At 31.5% G+C, this 22,985-nt stretch overlaps 3 protein-coding genes and 1 pseudogene across 3 annotated transcripts; 2 read left to right on the top strand and 2 right to left on the bottom strand.

The window, feature by feature from the left end:
• Nucleotides 1-3,995: 3,995 nt before the first annotated feature.
• LOC18037176 lies at nucleotides 3,996-4,941 on the bottom strand. Its single transcript, XM_024181119.1, has 4 exons — nucleotides 4,850-4,941; nucleotides 4,745-4,749; nucleotides 4,363-4,496; nucleotides 3,996-4,019 (listed from the first exon to the last, which is right to left on the bottom strand). The coding sequence occupies exons 1-4, from the start codon at nucleotides 4,939-4,941 to the stop codon at nucleotides 3,996-3,998; spliced, it is 255 nt and encodes an 84-aa protein (XP_024036887.1).
• A 3,712-nt stretch (nucleotides 4,942-8,653) lies between these two features.
• LOC18037177 (probable disease resistance protein At5g63020) lies at nucleotides 8,654-11,497 on the top strand. The gene has a single exon (XM_006427149.2). The coding sequence runs from the start codon at nucleotides 8,683-8,685 to the stop codon at nucleotides 11,353-11,355; it is 2,673 nt and encodes an 890-aa protein (XP_006427212.1). The 5' UTR covers nucleotides 8,654-8,682; the 3' UTR covers nucleotides 11,356-11,497.
• A 3,682-nt stretch (nucleotides 11,498-15,179) lies between these two features.
• Nucleotides 15,180-16,547, bottom strand: LOC18037187. The gene is made up of 3 exons (XM_024181120.1): nucleotides 16,456-16,547; nucleotides 15,915-16,143; nucleotides 15,180-15,693 (listed from the first exon to the last, which is right to left on the bottom strand). Exons 1-3 carry the CDS (start codon nucleotides 16,545-16,547, stop codon nucleotides 15,430-15,432), a joined length of 585 nt encoding a protein of 194 aa, XP_024036888.1. The 3' UTR covers nucleotides 15,180-15,429.
• Nucleotides 16,548-19,633: 3,086 nt separating this feature from the next.
• LOC18037188 lies at nucleotides 19,634-22,432 on the top strand (annotated as a pseudogene).
• The last annotated feature ends 553 nt before the right edge of the window (nucleotides 22,433-22,985 follow it).

The following is a 22,985-nucleotide window of genomic DNA, read 5'->3' on the forward strand; positions in this document are numbered from 1 at the left end:
TTCTAGCAAAATAACAAATAACTTTTTAAAAATTTTATAAAGTTTGGACCCTGTTCTTTTTTTTTTTAATTACTTTTATTTTATTTTTATTTATAACAGTAGCCTCAATTATTAATCAAAATTGCTCTAGATACAAGCAAAATTCACAAGTTTCCGAGTAAGAATGGTAATAGGGTGGGGCGGGGCGGGGTGATAATAGGGAGGCCTACCCCATTAAAAATTTTGCCCCCATTCCTCGTTTCATTCCAAAAAAAATTTAATGGGGTGATGATAGAAAATCCTCATGTAGGGAATGATTTCTCCATCCCCACCATATTCTCCATTTATTTATTTTGTAATAGGTATGAATTCATAATTTCAATAAATAAAAAATTATAAACTTAAGTAAAATCATCACCATATTACAAAATATTTAAATTATTTAAAAAATCTCAAAAAGTCTGAAATATCTTCAAATGATATCAAAATTACAAAATGTTTAAAGAGAGCAGCACTTTACGAGAGAAGAAATCATAACAATATTTTAGGGTTGAATAAAAGTTATATTGTAGAGTTTTCTTTTAGTTATAGTCTATTTATATTAGGTAAAAGTAAAAAGAAAATTTATTAACCAATATTGTAATTAATAAAAAAAATTCAATAAAAATTAAAAATATTTATAGATAATAGGGATTGGTGTAAGGAGTATGAAACTAAACCCCACCCAATCAAGAATTTAGAGATTATTTTTCCTTTATTCCTTATTGTATTTTCCAAAAATTATTTAAAATTAACCCCATTTTGGTTGGGCGTGGGCCCCCATGAGACCTAAACCTGTAGAGGATTTTGTCATCCTTATTTTTTGTGACTACACCACAGTTACATATTAAAAAAAAAATCTAAAATCAATCATCTATTAATACTTGAAGTTTGAACTTGCCCTTCCCCTCCCCCCCCCCCACCCCAAGATTTACTCCGAGCTCCACCTTGCATTTATATATATATAACCCAAAATTGTAAAATATATATAGATTGTAAAAAAAAAAAAAAAAATCATATTATTCATGACCATAGGCAAAGCACTAATTCGAGCTAAACGCTTTAGTTGCTAAAAAATGCGAGAAAAAATATCAGTAAAATTATTATTTCATCAAAGTTTTTTAGAGAATTTCTAATTTTCTCTTTTCCTTGAATTTCATGAATTTTCATGGTCACTAGATGAAGAATATGTGAGAGAAGAATTCTCGAATACAGTATCTAACTTATGAAAAAAAAATTAGAGAAAAAGTTTCCCGAATACAGTGAAACGAAAGAGTTTGAGAAATTTTAATTGAAACAAAAAACTAAAAAAGTAAAAAAAAAAATATTCTTAAGATAACTATTAGGGGTGCAACTATCAACTATGTATGGGTCAGGGGGCCACGCCCCACTCAGCTGAAAAACAAATAAAAAAACATTTGCTGATCCTCTCACCGCAATTCTCCCTTCTTTCCCCGGAATAAAGTTTTAAAGCTGCCGCAGAGGATTTGGTTCATTCTTCTTTAATTTTCAGTAGAAGATTTGGTCAAACACTCAAATATTATAAAAAGTAATTTAAAATGCTTACTTTATTTTTTGAACACTAATATTACATTTATAATATATCTACTTTATTAATATTCGGAAGATATATTTGTTCTATACACATTTATGACAAAGATTATCTACTCATTTGGGAGGGTAATAAAAATCCCAGTTGAATTGAGGGGCAGGTTCATTGCCGATGGGCCATTGGCGTCTAGAATCGCTTTGAGATTTATATATTACCATGCCACTAACTTTTGCTCTTCGAAACTCAATGAACAAACATTATGTGTGTGTATAAATTGATTTTGGATGTTAACGTATCATGATATAATATATATATTTTTTCTATAAAGCATATCTGAAAATGTCTGCTTTGAGCTTTACGTTGTTATTATCCTCCTTCACATGACAAGTTGGCGTATTAATAATATTTAGGATATATCTTTGAACTAATTAGGAAGATGAAGAAAGAAGAGGGTTAAAGTTTGGTTACCATACAGAAGAAGAAGAAGAAGAAGAAGAAGAATAATAATAAATAATAAATAAAAAAATTTAATTAATGATAATTTAAGGATTATGAGGCAAGTTCATTATTACTATTATTGAAAATATTCAATTTAGACATAGTCATGTTCATTATTGAGTCCTACAATGTTATTATTGGTAAATTAATATATTTTTATTATACACTCAAATAATTTATTGTCTATTTAATGAATATTATGTAATAAAAAGTTGTTATTGACACATATTTACTTTTCATACGGTTTACAATTTTTACGTGAGATTACAGTGTTGTTCACCCAATGAATTTAAGAGTAAAAGAATTTGAAGCAATCCGCACTTATGTGTCAACATTTAAAAATCTTTTCTTTTTCTGACTTTTCAACATACATCGGGGACTGCCCAATATTAATGACAATGCAAACATATGTAGGTCGTTGAACAACTCTTCCATTAGTTCATGTCCATGAGTTTAATATTTCGATAATGCCATTGAAATTGTATGATTGTACACAACCAAATTTTAATCAAATTTACAAAAGCGACATGCCAACTAAACATTATATTTTTCTATATCTAACCATGAACAAGTTGATGTATAATATTCTCGGATATCACAATCACGAATTGTCTGTTAGTCATTGGAATTAAGTCATTGTATGGTACGAAATATTATGCAAAATTGAATTAATTCATTAATTTTAATTTATTGAATTAAAATTATAAGGAATTCTCGGATATCATAATATTATGCTAAACATCGCAAATTATGAGGAATTCCACTTCTGAGGAACAAGTTTACATAAAAAATGGGATATGTCCTGTCATAAGTTTTATGACTTGTTTCGCATGAATTGTTTAAAAATAGTAATCTTTATTTTAATTCGAGGCTTTTCCGTTTTGAAGAGTTGACGACAACAACCTGATAACAAATATAAATTTATTATAAGAAATAATATAAATGGCTAACAAATGTATTTCTAATTTATAATATTTTATATCAACTTGTTTGTTGATTGATAAGAAGTTAAAGAACCCCCATATATATATATAATCACTTTTAAGTGCAGGCGTTCTCATTATTTTTTTTAATGAGGACATGTTGTTATGTCTTGTGATCTAATAGAGTTAATTTTCAATACACTATGAAACTGTACAGTTTAATAAGTTTAAAAATTAACTCTATTAAACTCCCTTAAAAGTGTGTCTATATTAAAAAAAAAAAATGAGGACACCATGTGTGTGTATTGGCATATCGTTTTTGCGAACATTGATGATAAAATTACTTGTTCGTAACTCTGCATTAAAAAAATAATAGAACCTGCCGTATTTTCACATGCCTCAGCATAACAGTTTCTTCTTTTAAATTTTGGTCAGCCTGCTAAATTGAACCTTCTCTCTCAGTTCCTTCAACGACCAAAATCCACCAAAACTAGCAAATTTCAAACTTTATCATGTTATAATGTTCATATTGATGCTGAATGTTCTGCCAGCTTGTCCGAATTCCATAAGAGAATGCATTGTGCACATTACCGTGCCTTGCCCACCATTAGATCCTAAGCCACAAAATCATTGTGTGAAGTAGCTCGCGTTTCACATATTCTTATCCCTTATCATCAACATTCTTCTCCTCAGGCTTACATCATGGAAAATTGAGTAACAAACATGATAACACCATCCAAACTTTAGTGGCATGAAGGAACATAGAAGCAACTCGGGATGTTTTAAAATCTACATTATAATTTGCTTAGGCCCCTGAATAAAATTAAAACTTCAAATGAAATAAAGTAGCAAAATAAAGATTGGAGGTCACATGCTTGATATTTGATGTTGTCAAAATTAATTTGCAGTACTGAAATTGATGCTCTAATAAATTTTTCAATGGGATTTCTATATTTATAACAAATTTTCAGTATTGAAACAGGATTAAAATCATAAAGTGTCTTTTAAACAGCAGAGGCAACAAGATCCTACAGAAAAAGGAGGCAAAAAAAAGTTACAAGCTACAGAAACGCAAATATTCTCCTAACTACAGAAACACAAATATTCTACTGGCCAACTCCCACTAAAGTCGAAGCGATTCTAAAATCTCAACTTGTACTACTACATCATTCCTTCTATGTACCCCAATTGTACTTCACCCATAAATCACATTTCTTTATCAGCCTCAACTCATAAATCTTTTACTTTTAATCAGAGATAATTTTTTATATGCTTGGCTTTACAACAACAAATAATTTTCCTTAAATCGTTTCTAATAGACAAGAAAGTGCAAAGCACAAAAATTGGCATATTTGGGTCGATATAAACAACTTTTCTCGAAGCTTTGTCACAAGCAAACCTGAACATGATCGCTTCTCTTGGAAGGCCCCAGAGTAGAAGCAGTGTCCTAATTAGGCTCATCCTCCGACCTCCAATTAAGGCTCCTGTAACAGACAAATAGCTTCCTGCAAGAACCCACGTTCCAAAAAAAAATGATTATAATTAGGCTTAAGGCTCCTAATGTTCTTGCAGGAATTATGATGAATATGAGGGTTTAAAAAAAAAATTTACGACAACCTCTGGGCAGAGGAAATCAGTTTTCCGGGAATTCTTTAGATTGGTGAAGCTATAGAACCGCAACAATTTGCTGTAGTTTGAAATATTTTTGCCTTTCATTATAGCATTTGCAAAGGCTCTAAGTATATAGAAGAACCTTGGCTACAAATTCAGGGAAGACTTCACTTATAATGAGAACTAATCACCATTATTTTATTAAATGAGAAAATAGTTATGGAAGAAACAGAAAGAAATTAATTACCTGAAAAGAGGGATTTGGAAGACAATAAAACGAAAATATAAGGAAGAAGAAATTGAAGATATAATGGCTGTCCATTTCTTTGATGAACGCATAAAAAACGGTTTGCAAATTAAAGAAACTATAAAACGCCGTGATGGAGGGAATTGAAACTGTAAAATACGCAAGTTAATTCATGGGGCCGGCCATCTTGATTGATCGAACACATAGCACGTGCCAAGTGTGCGTTACATTACTAGCATCAGTTTTCTCTCTTAAATTAGGAAATTGTTTATTTATTTTTACACTAATTAGTGGAGAAAATTTTGTAAAATATCAGAAAATTTATGAAAATAGCCAAATTTTAGAGAAGCCATTTATATTTTCGCTAGCTGTTCATTTCTTTTATTTTTATAGCCAAAAATACCCCATTTTGGATACAAATGGTCCTTTCTAACATTTTTATCGATTATACATTTTGTCGAATATCTCACGTGCTTTTCTTTTTTAAATTCATTATACATGCTCATCTGTTTGTGTATTATTATTTAAACATATATTACTCAAAATAAAGAGAAATCATCACTGCACCACCTCTATTTTGCTTTATATTCATCCAACCACCACAAAAATCTAACATGTTCTTTGCACCACTTTTCTTTTTAAATTTGTATCAACTAGTCACTTTTGCGCTAACACCATTAAATAATTTAAATGAAATGATAATTTTACCCTTAAAAAAATTAAAAGACCATTTTATCTTATAAAAGCTTTGAAAAATAAAAAATTATTATTATAAAAATACCCTAATTTTAATAAAAATAAATCTCAAATAGAGGTGCTCAACTGATTTTTATTAAATTTAGATTTTGTAAAATTTTAATAATTACCTTATTTTGGATGAATATAAAACAAAATAAAGGTGGTGCAATGATAATTTTTCTGAAATAAATTATAAAGTATTAAACGCTTTAATTAAACTTTAATGCTAAAGAGCTCACTTTAATGATGTTTGAACAGCAATAGCTTGTTATAAACCTTAAACATTTAATAGTGCAAAGTCATAACCTTATGTCCTGCAGCTAGTTGATATATCCCCAAGCCAAAAATATGTATTGGGTACTCTTCTTCCTTTTTTTTTTAATGTTACAATTTATATAGATGTATTATTATTTTACGTTTATTGGGACTTTAGATACATGTATTTATAATATATTTTATAAATCTACCCAGACTAGTTTAGAAATCCTTACTTTTAATTATATTCAATCTATTCTCATTAAGGCCATGTTTGGTATTGAGTTAACATAATTGTTGTGAAAAAAAAAATATGAAAAAAAAAATTATTAATATATAGTAAATATGACTTATAAATAATTATTTTGAAAAAAAATTATAAAGATATTATAATTTTTCCAAATAAAAGTGGTGGATCAAATTAATTTAATTTTTAAGTCACAATAGTTAGTGTTTACCAAACACTAAAAATTATTGCCATACAATCTCATTACCAAACAAGATTAACAATATTAGCGAAAAAAATCTACTTTTATTCTAACATTAGTATTACCAGTGTCCTCATCATTATTGAGATTTGAGAGCATCGACCCTAGGCTTTCTTATACTATGCTTGCTATAACTTTCCAAGTAGAATTTTTATTAAAAAAATTAGTTGTTTAGTTATTAATAAAAAAAATTATTAAAAATTATAAAATTATTTTAATAGACAAACTTCTTAAAGTTATATTGTGAAGTGAGTGAAATTAAATTGTTAAGTAAGTAAAAGATATTTGAGACAATTTATAATAATTTAAAAATACTTTCCAATCTCTATTCTAAAAAGTTTAAATTTAAATCTTTATCAATGTAGACGAAATAACTTATTTATTTCCTTTAAAATTCTACTCAAATTATAACTAAATAATAATATTATAATTTTTTAAAAAATATTATGAGATAAAAAATTTAAATAAATATTTTTATGCAATATTTAAATAAATATTTTTCATCCAATATTGAAGAATTTTACGATGCAAAACTGCAGTGGTCTGCACTCTTATTGATCAATATTTATATGTACATAAGAATTACCCTAGTTCACAAGGAAAGGAAATCCTATCAAACTAGGAAACATATAACAACCAATAATATATACACGTGACTTGTTATACATATATATACACGTGAGTTAACAAATATTCATTTACTTAAACTTTTAAAAAATAATTATTTCACGCCGCGGAGGCACAGAAAAATACATTTCCAAATCCCGGACAGTAACAATTAACAAAACAAAAAAAAAAAAGATTTTAATAAATTTGATGCCTGGTTCACCGAACCTGGCCAATTTTAAATAAAATGAGTGACGTGATCCTGATCATGTGATAAATAAATATTTATTTCAATTTCCGACCCACATCAGCACATCTCATAAAGAATTTCTCCACACGATTTAAACAAAACCCACCCTCTTTATGGACTCCACTTCTCAGCAGGGTGTTTGACCACAGAGTAACCAACCAAAACTCTTTCCCCTTCTGCTTTCATTCTCCAACTCGTTGTCACTGACTCACTGTGTTTTGCTCTTCCTCCTATAAAATATTTAAGAACTATTAAATGTTTGTTTGTTTCTAAAAAAAAAGTTTGTTTTTTTGGTATTAGATGATTATAAATATTTATTTAATTTTATAATTTTTTAAAATTTATTATTTTTGTTTCATTATTTTTTAGTAGATTTTTAAATATTAAATAAATTATTTTTGTCTCGACTAATAAAAACTTAAACTCTAAATTTTTGAGAACAAAAATTAAATTTTTTAAAAATATCAAAATATTTAAAATATATTTTATTTATTTAATATTTCATTTTATTTTTATAAAATAATTTTAAAAAATATTTATTAAAATAATTTTATATTTTTTAATAAAAACTTACATTAATAATTAAATAACTAAAATTATTTTAATAAAAATTTTACTAATAAAAATTCTACCACTCTGCAGAGTCTGCTCACCTGCCCATACTGTTTAATTTTTAAAAATTTTAAAAATTCTGCCCTCGCTATCAATATTATTTCAATACTATCACCAAATACGAACATTACATCTTAATAAAGATAATTGGGTGTGTTAGAGCATTTCCAAAAGACTCTTCAAATAAGATTTTACTTCTTATTTGAAGAGCCATATCAATATTAAACACTCCAAAAGACACGTTAATTTAGATTCTTCAAATAAAATTTGTTTCTCACTCTTCAATATTGCCGAGTGAGTTTCTCCTTCTTCTATTAATATTTTATTATTATTTATTGAAAAGATAAGACTGCAATAATTATTATTTATATTTCTTTTAAAAAATATAATAACAATATAATTTAATAGTGAAAAAGATTTGATTAAAATAATATTAATTTATTCTTATTTGGTAAGTTTTTTGAAAGAAATTATATTTTTTTATACATTTATTTACCACATCAGTAAACAAATTGAAATTTAAATGATAAAATTTAAAGGTTCTTTTGAAGATGCTGCATTTTGGTCAAAAAGCTGAACCCGGGGACCCCCCAAAATAATGATAATAATAATATTTCATCCCATAAATTAAAAATTTAATATTCTGTATTTGTGACTTTGTGTGTGGTAGCATTTTCGTCAGAAAGATGATTTCGCCTTTACATTATTTGGATCTATAATATAATATGATTTTCAGAAAAAAGATAGTTTTAGGTGGTCAGATGATAATAATAACCAAAAATATTATCTCTCGCCTATAACTTGAGGAGATAATAAAAGTTTTTCATTATATTCTACTGTTAGTTTCTCTTCTTCTTTTATTCCTCTGAAATCTTTCGACAAAAATGGGTGGCACCATCTCGACTTTCTTATCAACAGACACAATTCGTTCAATTTTATCATACGTTGGTGGAGAAGCTAAGTATATATGGGGTCTTAAAGGCAATCTCGATGACTTGCAGACTCAAAAGGAGAACTTGACTGCGAAAAAACAAGATCTGCTGAATAAGGTTAAGCTTGCCGAGCAACAATCCCGAACCAGACGGACGACGACGGTGGAACTTTGGTTTAGAAGGGTGGAAGAAATAGAAACTAGAGTTGAGAATCTGCAAAAAGAAGGAGATCAACAGGTTGATAGACTCTGTCTTGGAGGCTTCTGTTCCAAGGACTTGATTTCAAGCTACGACTTCGGCAATAAAGTGGAGAACTTGAAAGAAAAAGTGATCGAACTGAAGAAAGAGGGAGATGCAATGAAAGAAGTTTATGAGGGGGTACCAGAAGGTGCAGCGGTTGAAAAAGCTGTTGACCGAACAATCGTTGGTCAAGAATCAATACTTGACCGAGTGTGGAGAGGCATCACAGATCAAGAAAAGAATGAGGAAATTATTGGCTTATATGGTATGGGGGGCATCGGCAAAACTACTCTGTTAAAACAAGTCAACAACAAGTTCTGCAGTGAGGAGCATGATTTTGATGTCGTTATCTGGTCGGTTGTATCTAGAGAGCCAAACTTGATGCAGATTCAAGAGGATATTGGGAAAAGGATAGGCTTCTCAACAGATTCATGGCAGAGAAAAAGTTTTGAAGAAAGGGCTTCAGACATCACCAACTCTTTAAAGCATAAGAAGTTTGTATTGTTATTGGATGATATATGGGAGTCCGAAATTGATTTAACAAAATTGGGCGTCCCTCTTCAGACACTAGATTCTGGGTCCAGAATAGTCTTCACAACTCGTTTTGAGGGTACTTGTGGTAAAATGGGAGCCCATAAGAATCGGTACAAAGTGTTTTATTTGGGAGATGACGATGCCTGGAAATTATTTGAGGGGGTGGTCGGGAGTTACGTTCTTAACAAGCATCCCGACATTCCGAAGTTAGCCGAGGATGTGGCACGTCAGTGTCATGGTTTGCCGCTAGCACTCAAAACAGTAGGTAATGCCATGGCGAGCAAAGTGTACCCTGAAGAATGGAAAGAAGCAATTGAGATCCTAAGCGCATCAGCTTCTAAATTCGAAGATATGGAGAAAAAGGTGCTTTCGAGCTTAAAGTTCAGCTATGATAGTTTGCCGAAAGATGAACTTCGATCTTGTCTCCTGTACTGTTGCTTATTTCCCGAAGACTCTGAAATTCTAAAAACCGAGTTGATAGAGTCTTGGAAAAGTGAAGGATTTGTGGATTCTAGCAGCGGGTGGGGGGTTCTTGGTGCTCTCGTTCGTGCATGCTTATTGGAGGAAGGAGGTGATGATGTAAAAATGCACGATATGATCCGTGACATGGCATTATGGATAGCAAATGAAGTAGAGGAGGAGGAGGAGAACTTTTTGGTTCGTGCAGGAGTTGGATTAACTGACGCCCCAAAGATTGAAGAATGGGAAGGGGTCAAAAGGATATCCTTGATGCAGAACAAAATTCAAAGTCTACCACAAATTCCCACTTGTCCGCGTCTCCAGACTTTGCTTCTAAATCGAAATCATATTGCGAAGATCACTGAGAGTTTCTTTCAATCTTTGCCTTCGCTTAGAGTTTTGAATCTAAGTGGAAATCATTACCTAACTGAACTACCTGCAGGGATTTCAAGTTTGGTTTCATTACACCATCTTGATCTGTCTTGGACTGGCATAAGTGGGTTGCCGCAAGAGCTCAAGGCATTGGTGAATCTGAGATATTTGAACTTGGAGTATACAAATGAAATGAGTAAAATTCCACAGCAGCTGATATCAAGCTTTTCAAAGTTACAGGTACTCAGGATGCTGCGTTGCGGTCCAAGCCACCCGCCAATAGTGGAAGAAGGCAACGTTCTATCTGCTGATGATGAATCATTGATGAAGGAAATCCACTGTTTGGAACAATTAAATCTCATCACCTTGTCCTTACATGGTTCGCGTGGTGTTGAAAACTTTCTGAAATTCCCAAAGCTGCAGAATATCACTCAAGCTCTGTCCATCGAAAACTGCAACAGTCTACCGCTCAATTTGTTGCATCTAGCAAACATGGAGCATCTTGAGCAGTTAAGCATTTGGGACAGTAATTTGGAAGACTGGAATGTCGACTGCGCGGGAGAGGTACAAAAAATGCGTAAACTTCACTTTGTTACAATATACGAATGCTCAAATGTGAAGGACTTGACGTGGCTTGTTTTTGTTCCAAATCTCAAGAGGCTGCGAATATTTGATTGTGATGAAATGGAAGAAATAATCAGTGTTGAAAAATTTGAAAAATTGAGTGAAGTTTCAGAGATGATGGGAGAGCTTAACTTGTTCTCAGAGCTCGAATCTCTGAGTCTAGGATATGCAAGTAATTTGAAGCGCATCTACCACGATCCCTTGCCCTTTCCACAGCTGGAGGAAATTCGCATATCAGAATGCCCAAAGTTGAAGAAGCTCCCGCTCAATTCCAGCAGGGCAAAGGGACGTAAAATTGTCATTTACGGGGACAAAGAATGGTGGGAAGAGCTACAATGGGAGGATCAAGCCACACAAAATGCTTTCTCTCCCTGTTTCCTACCTGATGAACAATAAAGTGCAATACCAAGCAAGACTTTGAATAAAGTTTCTGCGTGTGCTTAATGATTATCTTGTCTATCCATTTCATTTAATTTAAAAGCTTTCTACGGTGTTGCGTGTGTGTCACTTGTCATTCTTCTGTACTGCTGTTTCCTATTTCCAGTTAATAAAATTTTTTTGTTCTTAGAAATGCTTTGCTGGTAAGGGAGATTCACAATTTTCCCATATTATGATTAATATATTCTATTTACTTTCCTACTATTTTGCATAATTTTTTAATATTATTTTTATTTTTAAATATATTTTTATTCATATTTATTATAAATTAAATAAATGTATGAATAGAAATAAAAATAAAAATTAAGTATTAAAACAAGAAATATATATTATCATGTGAATAAAAAATAAATATTTGTTTGTACTTATTTATTTTATGTATTCATTATAAGAAAATATTTATAAAATAAAAAGTGCAAGAAAGATATTTTATTGTTAATTTTTTATTCACATCAAAACATATATTTCTTACTTTTAATATTTAATTTTTTATTCAAATCATCATTCATATGATTTATTTAATTTATAATAAATATGAATAAAAATATATTTGTAAATAAAAGTAATATTGTAAATTATGTTGTTAGAAATTATTGGTTATTATAAAAATAATATGGGATAAATGGTAAATCATAGATATTATTTCCTATTTTCAGCTAAAAAATTTCTTTGTTCCAAGAATTACATTGCTAGTAATAAGGCTTTCAAGTTGCTTAACTGAATATGACTTCTTTCTTAAAAAGTTTATCTATTTCGGAGATTGATTATCTCGAAGCAGTGAGATTTATGTAATATTGGTATTAAAAAAATTTGTGCTACTAATAAAAAATGGTCCATCGGCCTAAATGGCAAATCGTGGCTTGATTTTCTCAGCCCGAAGGCTCCGTATCTCACTTTCGAAAGTAGTTTTAGCAAAATGCAGGTAAAAAATAAAAATATTCTGCAATCTCTACGTAGCTTTTTCAGCAGATTTCACCTATTTGACTGTAGACGAAAGCATCCATTGGATCGATGCATTTATTAAGAAGAGGATCATCCGAAGGCAAAAGATCAAGATTATCATCTTAGGCCAGGATAACAATGTTCACTGCCCTCGCCAATAGTACCTTTAGTGCTCTTCTTAATTAGATCATTTCTTGTATTATAGTTTATTTCGTGAATATTTTGAGGTTTATAAAGGGGAATTGATTGATTATTGGATTAACGAGGGATTTGTACTTGATTTTGATGAAGGATCCACCGATCCACCATTATCAGTGATCTTCTTCACACATATTTATTACAAGAGGTAAATGATAATCATGTCAAATGCAGGAAGTGATTCGGGATATGGCATTGCAGATAGCATGTAAAATAGAGTAGGAGGAGAACTTTTTTGGTTCATGCGGGAGTTTTATTAACTGCAGCACCAAAGATTGAAGAATGGGAAGAGGTCAAAAGGATATCATTGATGGACAATAATATTACGAGTCTATCAGCAATTCCTAATTGTCCTTGTCTCCTAACTTTGCTCCTTTAGAGAATCAAAATTAGTATGATCATTTATGGTTTCTTTCAATTTATACCTTCTCTTAACGTTTTGAATCTAGGATTCTTTATATTTCTGACCAAATTACCTTCTTTAACTGTCATAAAGGAGTTGCTAGAAGAGATGAAGGCCTTGGTAAATCTTAGATATTTGAACTTGGAATATGTAACATCAAAAAATGAGTGCCCGCAACTGCTGCGTAACTTTCTAAAGTTGACAGGCACTCAAAATGCTGGGTTGCAGTAATTATAGTGGAGAAGAAGAAGGTAGAGCTTTATATGAAGATGTCGAACCTTCATAAGTTGCTCTATTTGGAAAACTTGAATCTGTTGAGCATTACCTTCGATAGTTGCCCTATTCTTGAAATTCTTTTAACATTACAAAAGTTGCTGATTTGTACAGAATCTCTATGGCTTACAAAAATTTATATTCTAGTGTCCCTCAATGTTTTACCTCGAGCATACATGAAGCATCTCAAAAATTTTCTTATTCAATTTGCATATGAGAATGCAAGAGAGATACAAAATTTGCTACAAAGCGGTTTTCGCAGTCTTCAAACAATTTGCATATGATTGTTCAAGTTTGAAAAAATTTATTTTCCCAATCCAATCAAGATGGAGAGTAAGCCTCAAAAGCATTGTGAGCTATCTTTACAATTTTCACCCCTTCTTTGTATGTGAAGAAAGATAATAAAGAACAACAAATTAGTAATGAAGAAAAAGAAAATGGCAAGTTCAATATGGTAGAAGTTAATTGTCCATTTAACGTTGCTCAATCAAGTAAGCTTTACCTCCAATTCTTGAAGAAAATGGCTAATTCTACTCTCTTTTACTTTTCTTGGTTCTGCAGTAAAATTCAGTTCTAGTTTGAAGGAAATTGTTAACATCAAAACCTACATATTGCCTAAGCGTCTGCTGACATCATATTTCCAGATACACCATAACCAGATCATATAAGACAAGAAATGTGAAAGAAATACAAAATGAGTCACAGAAGGAAATTACATGCTCTGCAATTTTTCCTGCTAAACCCAGCAGTTAGAATGCTAATTGTTTCGAGCACCTTAATACTCAAAGGACCCCAGCTTGAAATGGCTTTAGCTTAGCTTCCTTTAGCTCTGTTGCAACACACACACACCTCCAGGAAAGGAACAGAACAAAATACCTCATCATACCAAATATGAGAGATAAGACGAGGCATTACTCTGTGGCATGCACCTGATTTCTCTAGAAAAATCCAATTTCTCCATAGGTTCTCCACAATCAGTGTGTGATCAACCTTTAAAGCATTCAATTTTATCATTAAGAGAAGGAAGGGAATTCCTCCCATGCGATGGTAACTCCTTATTTAACACAGGGTCAGAGCAGAGCAAGAAGACCAGGGAATTTCATTAGATTAAGAAAAGAATCGCCACCCAATGGAGCATTTGAACCAAAACTCTTGTCAAATTCTTGAAATTTCCTGCTTTCATTAAGAGAACTGAAGGAAGAAAGAAGGGGGGCATAGCCAGAACCAGATTTAAATTCAATCGGGTTTTTTAAGCTAACAAACCTGCATGAGCATCTAAAATTCAATACCCATGGAATAGATCTGCCTTCAACTTCACATACCAGCTTCTCTTAACCAATGACCACCATTAGAAATAAGGATTCTTTATCGTAAATTCATAATGCACGAAAGAAATCATCGAAAGGCCCAACCTTCTCTCTGAGTTCCTTCAAGAACCAAAATCCACCAAAACAAGTGAATTTCAAACTCTATCACTCATCACTCTCTCTTTCTCAGTTGTTTGGGCCTATGATGCCAATTTACAACATTCAATCGATGCTGAATATTTTGTCAGCTTGTCCCAATTCCAGATGTGCAATGTTCACATTACATTGTCTTGCCTACCATTTGATTTGAACCATAAAATCTATCTAAAGAAGTTCATGTTTCACACTTTCTTAGCCATTATCATCAGCATTCATCTCCCATATTCTCAGGTTTAAATCATTGGAAACTGAGTGACAAATATGATAATAGAATGAAAACTTTAGTGGCATGAAGGAACATAGAAGCAACATCGGATGTTTTAAATCTGCAGCATAATTTCCTTAGATCCCTCACAAAGATTGAAACTTCAAATGAAATAAAGTAGCAGGGCATAGATTGGAAGTCACGTGCTTGATATTTAATTCTGTCAAAAATAATTTGCAGTATTGAAATAGATGCTCTAATAAATTTTCACAGGGATTTCAATATTTGCCGCTAATCTTCAGTAGTGAAACAGGATAAAATCATAACGTGTCCTATAACTAGCAGAGGCAAAAAGATCCTACAAAAAAAGAAAGCCAAAAACTGTTACAATCTACAGAACGCAAGTATTCTACTAGCCAACTCCCATTAAAATTTGAAGCCCTTCTAAAATCTCAGCCTATACTTCCTTCTATGTACCCCAACTGAATTTCTCCTAGAAATCACATTTCTTCATCAGCCTTAACTCATAAATCTTTTACTTTTAATCAGAGATACTTTTTGATATGCTTGGCTTTACAACAATGAATAATTTTCCTTAAATCTTTTCTAATGGACAAGAAAGCACAAAGCACAAAAATTGCCATAGTTGGATAGATAGAAACAGCTTTTCCTGAAGCTTTGTCACAAGAAAACCTGAACATCATCGCTTCTCTTACAAGGCCCCAGAGCAGAAGAAGTGTCCCAATTAGGCTCATCCTCCAAGCTCCAATTAAGGCTCCTGCAACAGACAAATAGCTTCCTGCAAGAACCTGATGTTCCTCCAAAAGAAAAAAAAATGACAAAATGAAATGCAATGTACTACTAAGTTCAAGAGAAAAGCTCCTAAAATAAAATTTTGGAGTTTTGGTTTGCCTATGGTTTTATGACTCTTTTTGTACAAAGATCATATTTAGGCATAAGGCTCGTAATGTTTGAAATAGCAATAATTGACATGAATATGATTGTTTAAAAAAAAAAGAATAACAATAACCTCTAGGCGGAGGAGATCAGTTTTCCGGGAATTTGTTAGATTGGTGAAGTTATATAGCCGCAGCAATTTGCTGTAGCTTGGAATGCTTTTGCCCTTCATTATGGCACTTGCCAATGCTCCAGGATACAGAAGAACCTTGGCTACAAATTCAGGGAAGACTTCACCTATAATCAACTGGAAGCATGTCACCTCTATAGGTGTTGTACATTTTCCACTTCTACATGGTATCCTACAAAAACAAACAATACAACATGTATTATACATGTATTTCAAAAGCATTTTTAATGCTATTAAGTTTAGCCAATGAAATCTCTACAAGACATCTGGGATTCCAACTCCTCATATGTGAAATGAATGTCAAAAAGAAATGTGGGTTGAGTCGGCTTTTATGCTTATTAATAGAATTGAATAATGCTGCCAGTGACAGTAAAATGAATTTCATGTGATAATTGAATCATAAAAGTGACGTAAATGATGACAAAATAATCACCATTATTATATAAAATGAGAAAATAATTATGGAAGAAACAGGAAGAATTACCTGAAAAGAGGGATTTGGAAGACAATGAAACAAAAATATAAAGAAGAAGCAATTGAAGATATAAAGGCTGCCCATTTCTTTGATGAACCCATCAACAAAGGCTTGAAACTGTAAAATGCTGTGATGGAGGGAATTGAAAGTTGAAACTCTAAAATACGCAAATTAATTCATGGGGCCATCTTGATTGATTGATTACATAGTAATTGAAAAGTGTCCGTACATAGTGACATCAGTTTTCTCTCTTAAATTAGGAAATGGTTCATTTGTTTTTTTTTTTTCAGTAATTAGTGGAGAAAATTTGGTGAAAATATCATGAAAATAGCCAAAATTTAGGAGTCATCCATAATGTTAGCCGGTTTTTCACTTCTTTTAATTTTATTGCCAAAAAATACGCCATTTTAGATAGAAACAGCCTTGGCTAGCCCTTTTGCAAGTTACACTATTAAGTGCGTGTGATAACAAAATGTTTATTCTAGTTTCCAACCCTGAGAATTTTTCAACCTCAAATAAATAAATAAATAAATATTATCTGGTAATGATATGTTAATCAAAGTTTTTAGAGTGTCATCCAACTGAACACCCCCACTATAACCATTGGGAGAAGGAAATGAGCTATCTCATGTGACAATAACTCCTTTTTTAACAAAGGATCTAACAAAGCAAGACGGGAAGATCATTTTCTTCCCCACCCAGTTGAAATAATTTTCTCAAAAAACTCAAAGTAGAACTAACAGACGTTCTTTCAATAATACCAACTGTATTTGCAATGCTTTTTTTCTATTTCATTATACATACTTATTTGTTTCTACATTATTACTTTAATGTATATTACTTAAAATAAATTAAAAAGTATTAAACGCTTTAATTAAACTTTAATGCTAAAGAGCTCACTTTAATGATGTTTGAACAGCAGTAGCTTGTTATAAACCTTAAACATTTAATAGTGCAAAGTCATAACCTTATGTCCTGCAGCTAGTTGATATCTCCCCAAGCTAAAAATGTGTTGGGTACTCTTCTTCCTTCTTTTTTTTAATGTTACAATTTATATAGATGTATTATTATTTTACGTTTATTGGGACTTTAGATACATGTATTTATATATTATTTTATAAATCTACCCAGACTAGTTCAGAAATTTACTTTTAATTATATTCAATCTACTCTCATTAAGGCCATGTTTGGTATTGAGTTAACATAATTGTTGTAAAAAAAATATAATTATGAAATAAAAATGATTAACATATAATAAATATGACTTATAAATAATTATTTTGAAAAAAAATTATAAAGATATTATAAGTTTTCCAAATAAAAGTGGTGGATCAAATTAATTTAATTCTTAAGTCACAATAGTTAGTGTTTACCAAACATTAAAAGTTATTGCCATACAATCTCATTACCAAACAAGATTAACAATATTAGCAAAAAAATCTACTTTTATTCTACATTAGTATTACCGGTGTCCTCACCATTATTGAGATTTGAGAGCATCGACCCTAGGCTTTCTTACACTCTGCTTGCTATAACTTTCCAAGTAGAATTTTTATTAAAAAAATTAGTTTTTTACTTATTAATAAAAAAATTATTAAAAATTATAAAATTATTTTAATTGACAAACTTCTTAAAGTTATATTGTGAAGTGAGTGAAATTAAATTGCGAAGTAAGTAAAAGATATTTGAGATAATTTAAAAATACTTTCCAATCTCTATTCTAAAAAGTTTAAATTTAAATCTTTATCAACGTAGACGAAATAACTTATTTATTTCCTTTAAAATTCTACTCAAATTATAACTAAATAATAATATTATATTTTTAAAAAATATTATGAGATAAAAAAATATTTAAATAAATATTTTTCATCCAATATTCATTTACTTAAACTTTAAAAAAAATAATTATTTCACGCCGCGGCGGCACAGAAAAATACATTTCCAAATCCCGGAGAGTAACAATTAACAAAACAAACAAAAGGGATTTTAATAAATTTGATGCCTCGTTCACCGAATCTGGCCAATTTTAAATAAAATGGGTGACGTGATCATGATCATGTGATAAATAAATATTTATTTCAATTTCCGACCCACATAAGCATTCATCCCATCTCATAAAGAATTTCTCCACACGATTTAAACAAAACCCACCCTCTTTATGGACTCCACTTTTCAGAAGGGTGTTTGCCTTTGCCCACCGAGTAACCAACCAAAACTCTTTCCCCTTCTGCTTTCATTCTCCAACTCGTTGTCACTGACTCACTGTGTTTTGCTCTTCCTCTCTATATGATATTTAAGAACTATTAAATGTTTGTTTGTTTCTAAAAAAAATATTTGTTTTTTTGGTATTAGATGATTATAAATATTTATTTAATTTTATAATTTTTTAAAATTTCTTATTATTGTTTCATTACTTTTTAGTAATTTTTTAATATTAAACAAATTATTTTTGTCTCGACTAATAAAAACTTAAACTCTAAATTTTTTAGAACATAAATTACATTTTTAAAAATATCAAAATATTTAAAATATATTTTATTTATTTAATATTTCATTTTTTATTAAATAATTTTATAATTATTTATTAAAATTATTTTATAATTTTTAATAAAAACTCACGTTAATAATTAAATAACTAAAATTATTTTAATAAAAAATTTACTAATAAAAATTCTACCACACTGCAGAGTCTACTCACCTGTCCGTACTGTTTAATTTTTAAAATTTTAAAAAATTCTACCCTCGTTATCAATATTATTTCAATACTGTCACCAAATACGAACATCACATCTTAATAAAGATAATTGGGTGTGTTAGCATTTTGGTCAAATTTACAGTATTATTTCAATACTATTTACGCACATCGATATCAATATTATTTCAATACTATCACCAATATTATTTCAATGTTATCATTATCTCCCCAAAATAATGATAATTATTAATTGTTTCATCTCATAAATAAAAATTTAATATTGTGTATTTGCGTGTGATGGCATTTTGGTCAAAAGATGATTTTACCTTTACATTATTTGGATCTATAATATAATATGATTTTCAACAAAAAGATAATTTTAGGTTGTCAGATGATAATAACAACCAAAAATATTATCTCTCGCCTGTAACTTGAGGATATAATAAAAGTTTTTCATTATACTCTACTGTTAGTTTCTCTTCTTTTATTCCTTTGAAATCTTTCGACAAAAATGGGTGGCACCATCTCAACTTTCTTATCAACAGACACAATTCGTTCAATTTTATCTTATGTTGGTGGAGAAGCTAAGTATATATGGGGTCTTAAAGGCAATCTCGATGACTTGCAGACTCAAAAGGAGAACTTGACTGCGAAAAAACAAGATCTGCTGAATAAGGTTAAGCTTGCCGAGCAACAATCCCGAACCAGACGGACGACGACGGTGGAACTTTGGTTTAGAAGGGTGGAAGAAATAGAAACTAGAGTTGAGAATCTGCAAAAAGAAGGAGATCAACAGGTTGATAGACTCTGTCTTGGAGGCTTCTGTTCCACGGACTTGATTTCAAGCTACGACTTCGGCAAAAAAGTGGAGAACTTGAGAGAAAAAGTGATCGAACTGAAGAAAGAGGGGGAAGCAATGAAAGAAGTTTATGAGGGGGTACCAGAAGGTGCAGCGGTTGCAATAGCTGTTGACCGAACAATTGTTGGTCAAGAATCAATACTTGACCAAGTTTGGAGATGCATCACTGATCAAAAAAAGAATGAGGGAATTATTGGCTTATATGGTATGGGGGGCGTCGGCAAAACTACTCTGTTAAACCAAGTCAATAACAAATTCTGCGGTGATGAACAACATCATTTTGATGTCGTTATCCGGTCGGTTGTATCTAGAGAGCCAAACATGAAGCAGATTCAAGAGGATATTGGGAAAAGGATAGGCTTCTCAAAAAATTCATGGCAGGATAAAAGTTTTGAAGAAAGGGCTTCAGACATCACCAACACTTTAAAGCATAAGAAGTTTGTATTGTTATTGGATGATATATGGGAGTCCGAAATTGATTTAACCAAATTGGGCGTCCCTCTTCAGACACTAGATTCTGGGTCCAGAATAGTCTTCACAACTCGTTTTGAGGGTACTTGTGGTAAAATGGGAGCCCATAAGAATCGGTACAAAGTGTTTTGTTTGGGAGATGACGATGCCTGGAAATTATTTGAGGGGGTGGTCGGGAGATACGTTCTTAACAAGCATCCCGACATTCCGAAGTTAGCCGAGGATGTGGCACGTCAGTGTCATGGTTTGCCGCTAGCACTCAAAACAGTAGGTAATGCCATGGCGAGCAAAGAGTACCCTGAAGAATGGAAAGAAGCAATTGAGATCCTAAGCGAATCAGCTTCTAAATTCGAAGGTATGGAGAAAAAGGTGCTTTCGATCTTAAAGTTCAGCTATGATAGTTTGCCGAAAGATGAACTTCGATCTTGTCTCCTGTACTGTTGCTTATTTCCCGAAGACTCTGAAATTCTAAAAACCGAGTTGATAGAGTATTGGAAAAGTGAAGGATTTGTGGATTCCAGCAGCGGGTGGGGGGTTCTTGGTGCTCTCGTTCGTGCATGCTTATTGGAGGAAGCAGGTGATCATGTAAAAATGCACGATATGATCCGTGACATGGCATTATGGATAGCAAATGAAGTAGAGGAGGAGGAGAACTTTTTGGTTCGTGCAGGAGTTGGATTAACTGACGCCCCAAAGATTGAAGAATGGGAAGGGGTCAAAAGGATATCCTTGATGCAGAACAAAATTCAAAGTATAACACAAATTCCCACTTGTCCGCGTCTGCAAACATTGCTTCTGGCGAGTAATCGTATTAAGGAGATCACTGAGAGTTTCTTTCAATCTTTGCCTTCACTTAGAGTTTTGAGTCTAAGAAGAAATCGTTCCCTGACTGAACTACCTGTGGGGATTTCAAGTCTGGTTTCATTACACCATCTTGATCTGTCTTCTACTAAAGTACGTGGATTGCCGCAAGAGCTCAAGGCATTGGTGAATCTGAGATATTTGAACTTGGAGTTTACACGTGAAATGTGTAAAATTCCAGAGCAATTAATATCAAGCTTTTCAAAGTTACAGGTACTCAGGATGCTGCATTGCGGTCCACGTCACCAGCCAATAGTGGAAGAAGGCAACGTTCTATCTGCTGATGCTGAATCATTGATGAAGGAAATCCACTGTTTGGAACAATTAAATCTCATCACCTTGTCCTTACATGGTTCGCGTGGTGTTGAAAACTTTCTGAAATTCCCAAAGCTGCAGAATATCACTCAAGCTCTGTCCATCGAAAACTGCAACAGTCTACCGCTCAATTTGTTGCATCTAGCAAACATGGAGCATCTTGAGGAGTTATATATCGAGGATAGTAATTTGGAAGACTGGAATGTCGACTGCGCGGGAGAGGTACAATAAATGCGCAAACTTCACTCGGTTCTCATACGGAATTGCTCAAATGTGAAGGACTTGACGTGGCTTGTTTTTGTTCCAAATCTCAAGTGGCTGCGAATAGTTGGTTGTGATGACCTGGAAGAAATAATCAGTGTTGAAAATTTTGAAAAATTGAGTGAAGTTTCAGAGATGATGGGAGAGCTTAACTTGTTCACAGAACTCGAATCTCTGATTCTAAGAAATGCAAGTAATTTGAAGCGCATCTACCGCGATCCCTTGCCCTTTCCACAGCTGAAGGAAATTCTCATATTGAAATGCCCAAAGTTGAAGAAGCTCCCGCTCAATTCCAGCAGTGCAAAGGGACGTAAAATTGTCATTTACGGGGAGAAAGAATGGTGGGAAGAGCTACAATGGGAGGATCAAGCCACTCAAAATGCTTTCTCTCCCTGTTTGGCTGTTTCGTGCCTTCATGAATAATAAAGTGCAATAAGGCGCAAAAGTGTGAATAAAGTTTCTGCGTGTGCTTAATGATTGTCTTGTCTATCCATTTCATTTAATTTAAACGCTTTCTACGGTGTTGCGTGTGTGTCACTTGTCATTCTTCTGTACTGCTGTTTCTTATTTCCAGTTAATAAAACTTTTTTGTTCTTAGAAATGCTTTGCTGGAAAGGGAGATTGTCAATTTTTCCATATTATGATTAATATATTCTATTTATTTTCTTATTATTTTTATTACAGTCAATAATTGTTTGATAGCATAATATTTTAATATTATTTTTATTTTTAAATATATTTTTATTTATATTTATTATAAATTAAATAAATGTATGAATAGAAATAAAAATAAAAATTAAGTATTAAAATAAGAAATATATATTTTAATGTGAATAAAAAATAAATATTTTTTTATACTTTTTTATTTTATATATTCATTATAAGAAAATATTATAAAATAAAAAGTGCAAGAAAAATATTTTATTATTAATTTTTTACACATCAAAATATATATTTCTTTCTTTTAATACTTAATTTTTTATTCAAATCATTATTTAATTTATAATAAATATAAATATAAATATATTTGTAAATCAAAGTAATATTGTAAATTATACTGTTAGAAATAATAATAAG

This window comes from Citrus clementina, unplaced genomic scaffold (assembly GCF_000493195.1).
Source record: "Citrus clementina cultivar Clemenules unplaced genomic scaffold, Citrus_clementina_v1.0 scaffold_7, whole genome shotgun sequence".
Classification (NCBI taxonomy): Eukaryota; Viridiplantae; Streptophyta; class Magnoliopsida; order Sapindales; family Rutaceae; genus Citrus; species Citrus x clementina.

Bases quoted from the DNA above. Each gene is read 5' to 3' on its own strand.
- LOC18037176 (XM_024181119.1), bottom strand. From the start codon at position 4,941: ATGCGTTCATCAAAGAAATGGACAGCCATTATATCTTCAATTTCTTCT. The intron at 4,020-4,362 runs GTTGTTTATATC...CTTTTTCTGTAG, and splicing joins GTGACAAAGCTTCGAGAAAA to GATCTTGTTGCCTCTGCTGT.
- LOC18037177 (XM_006427149.2), top strand. From the start codon at position 8,683: ATGGGTGGCACCATCTCGACTTTCTTATCAACAGACACAATTCGTTCA.
- LOC18037187 (XM_024181120.1), bottom strand. From the start codon at position 16,547: ATGGGTTCATCAAAGAAATGGGCAGCCTTTATATCTTCAATTGCTTCT. The intron at 16,144-16,455 runs GTAATTCTTCCT...TTGTTTTTGTAG, and splicing joins TTCCAAATCCCTCTTTTCAG to GATACCATGTAGAAGTGGAA. The intron at 15,694-15,914 runs GTTATTGTTATT...GAGGAACATCAG, and splicing joins CTGATCTCCTCCGCCTAGAG to GTTCTTGCAGGAAGCTATTT.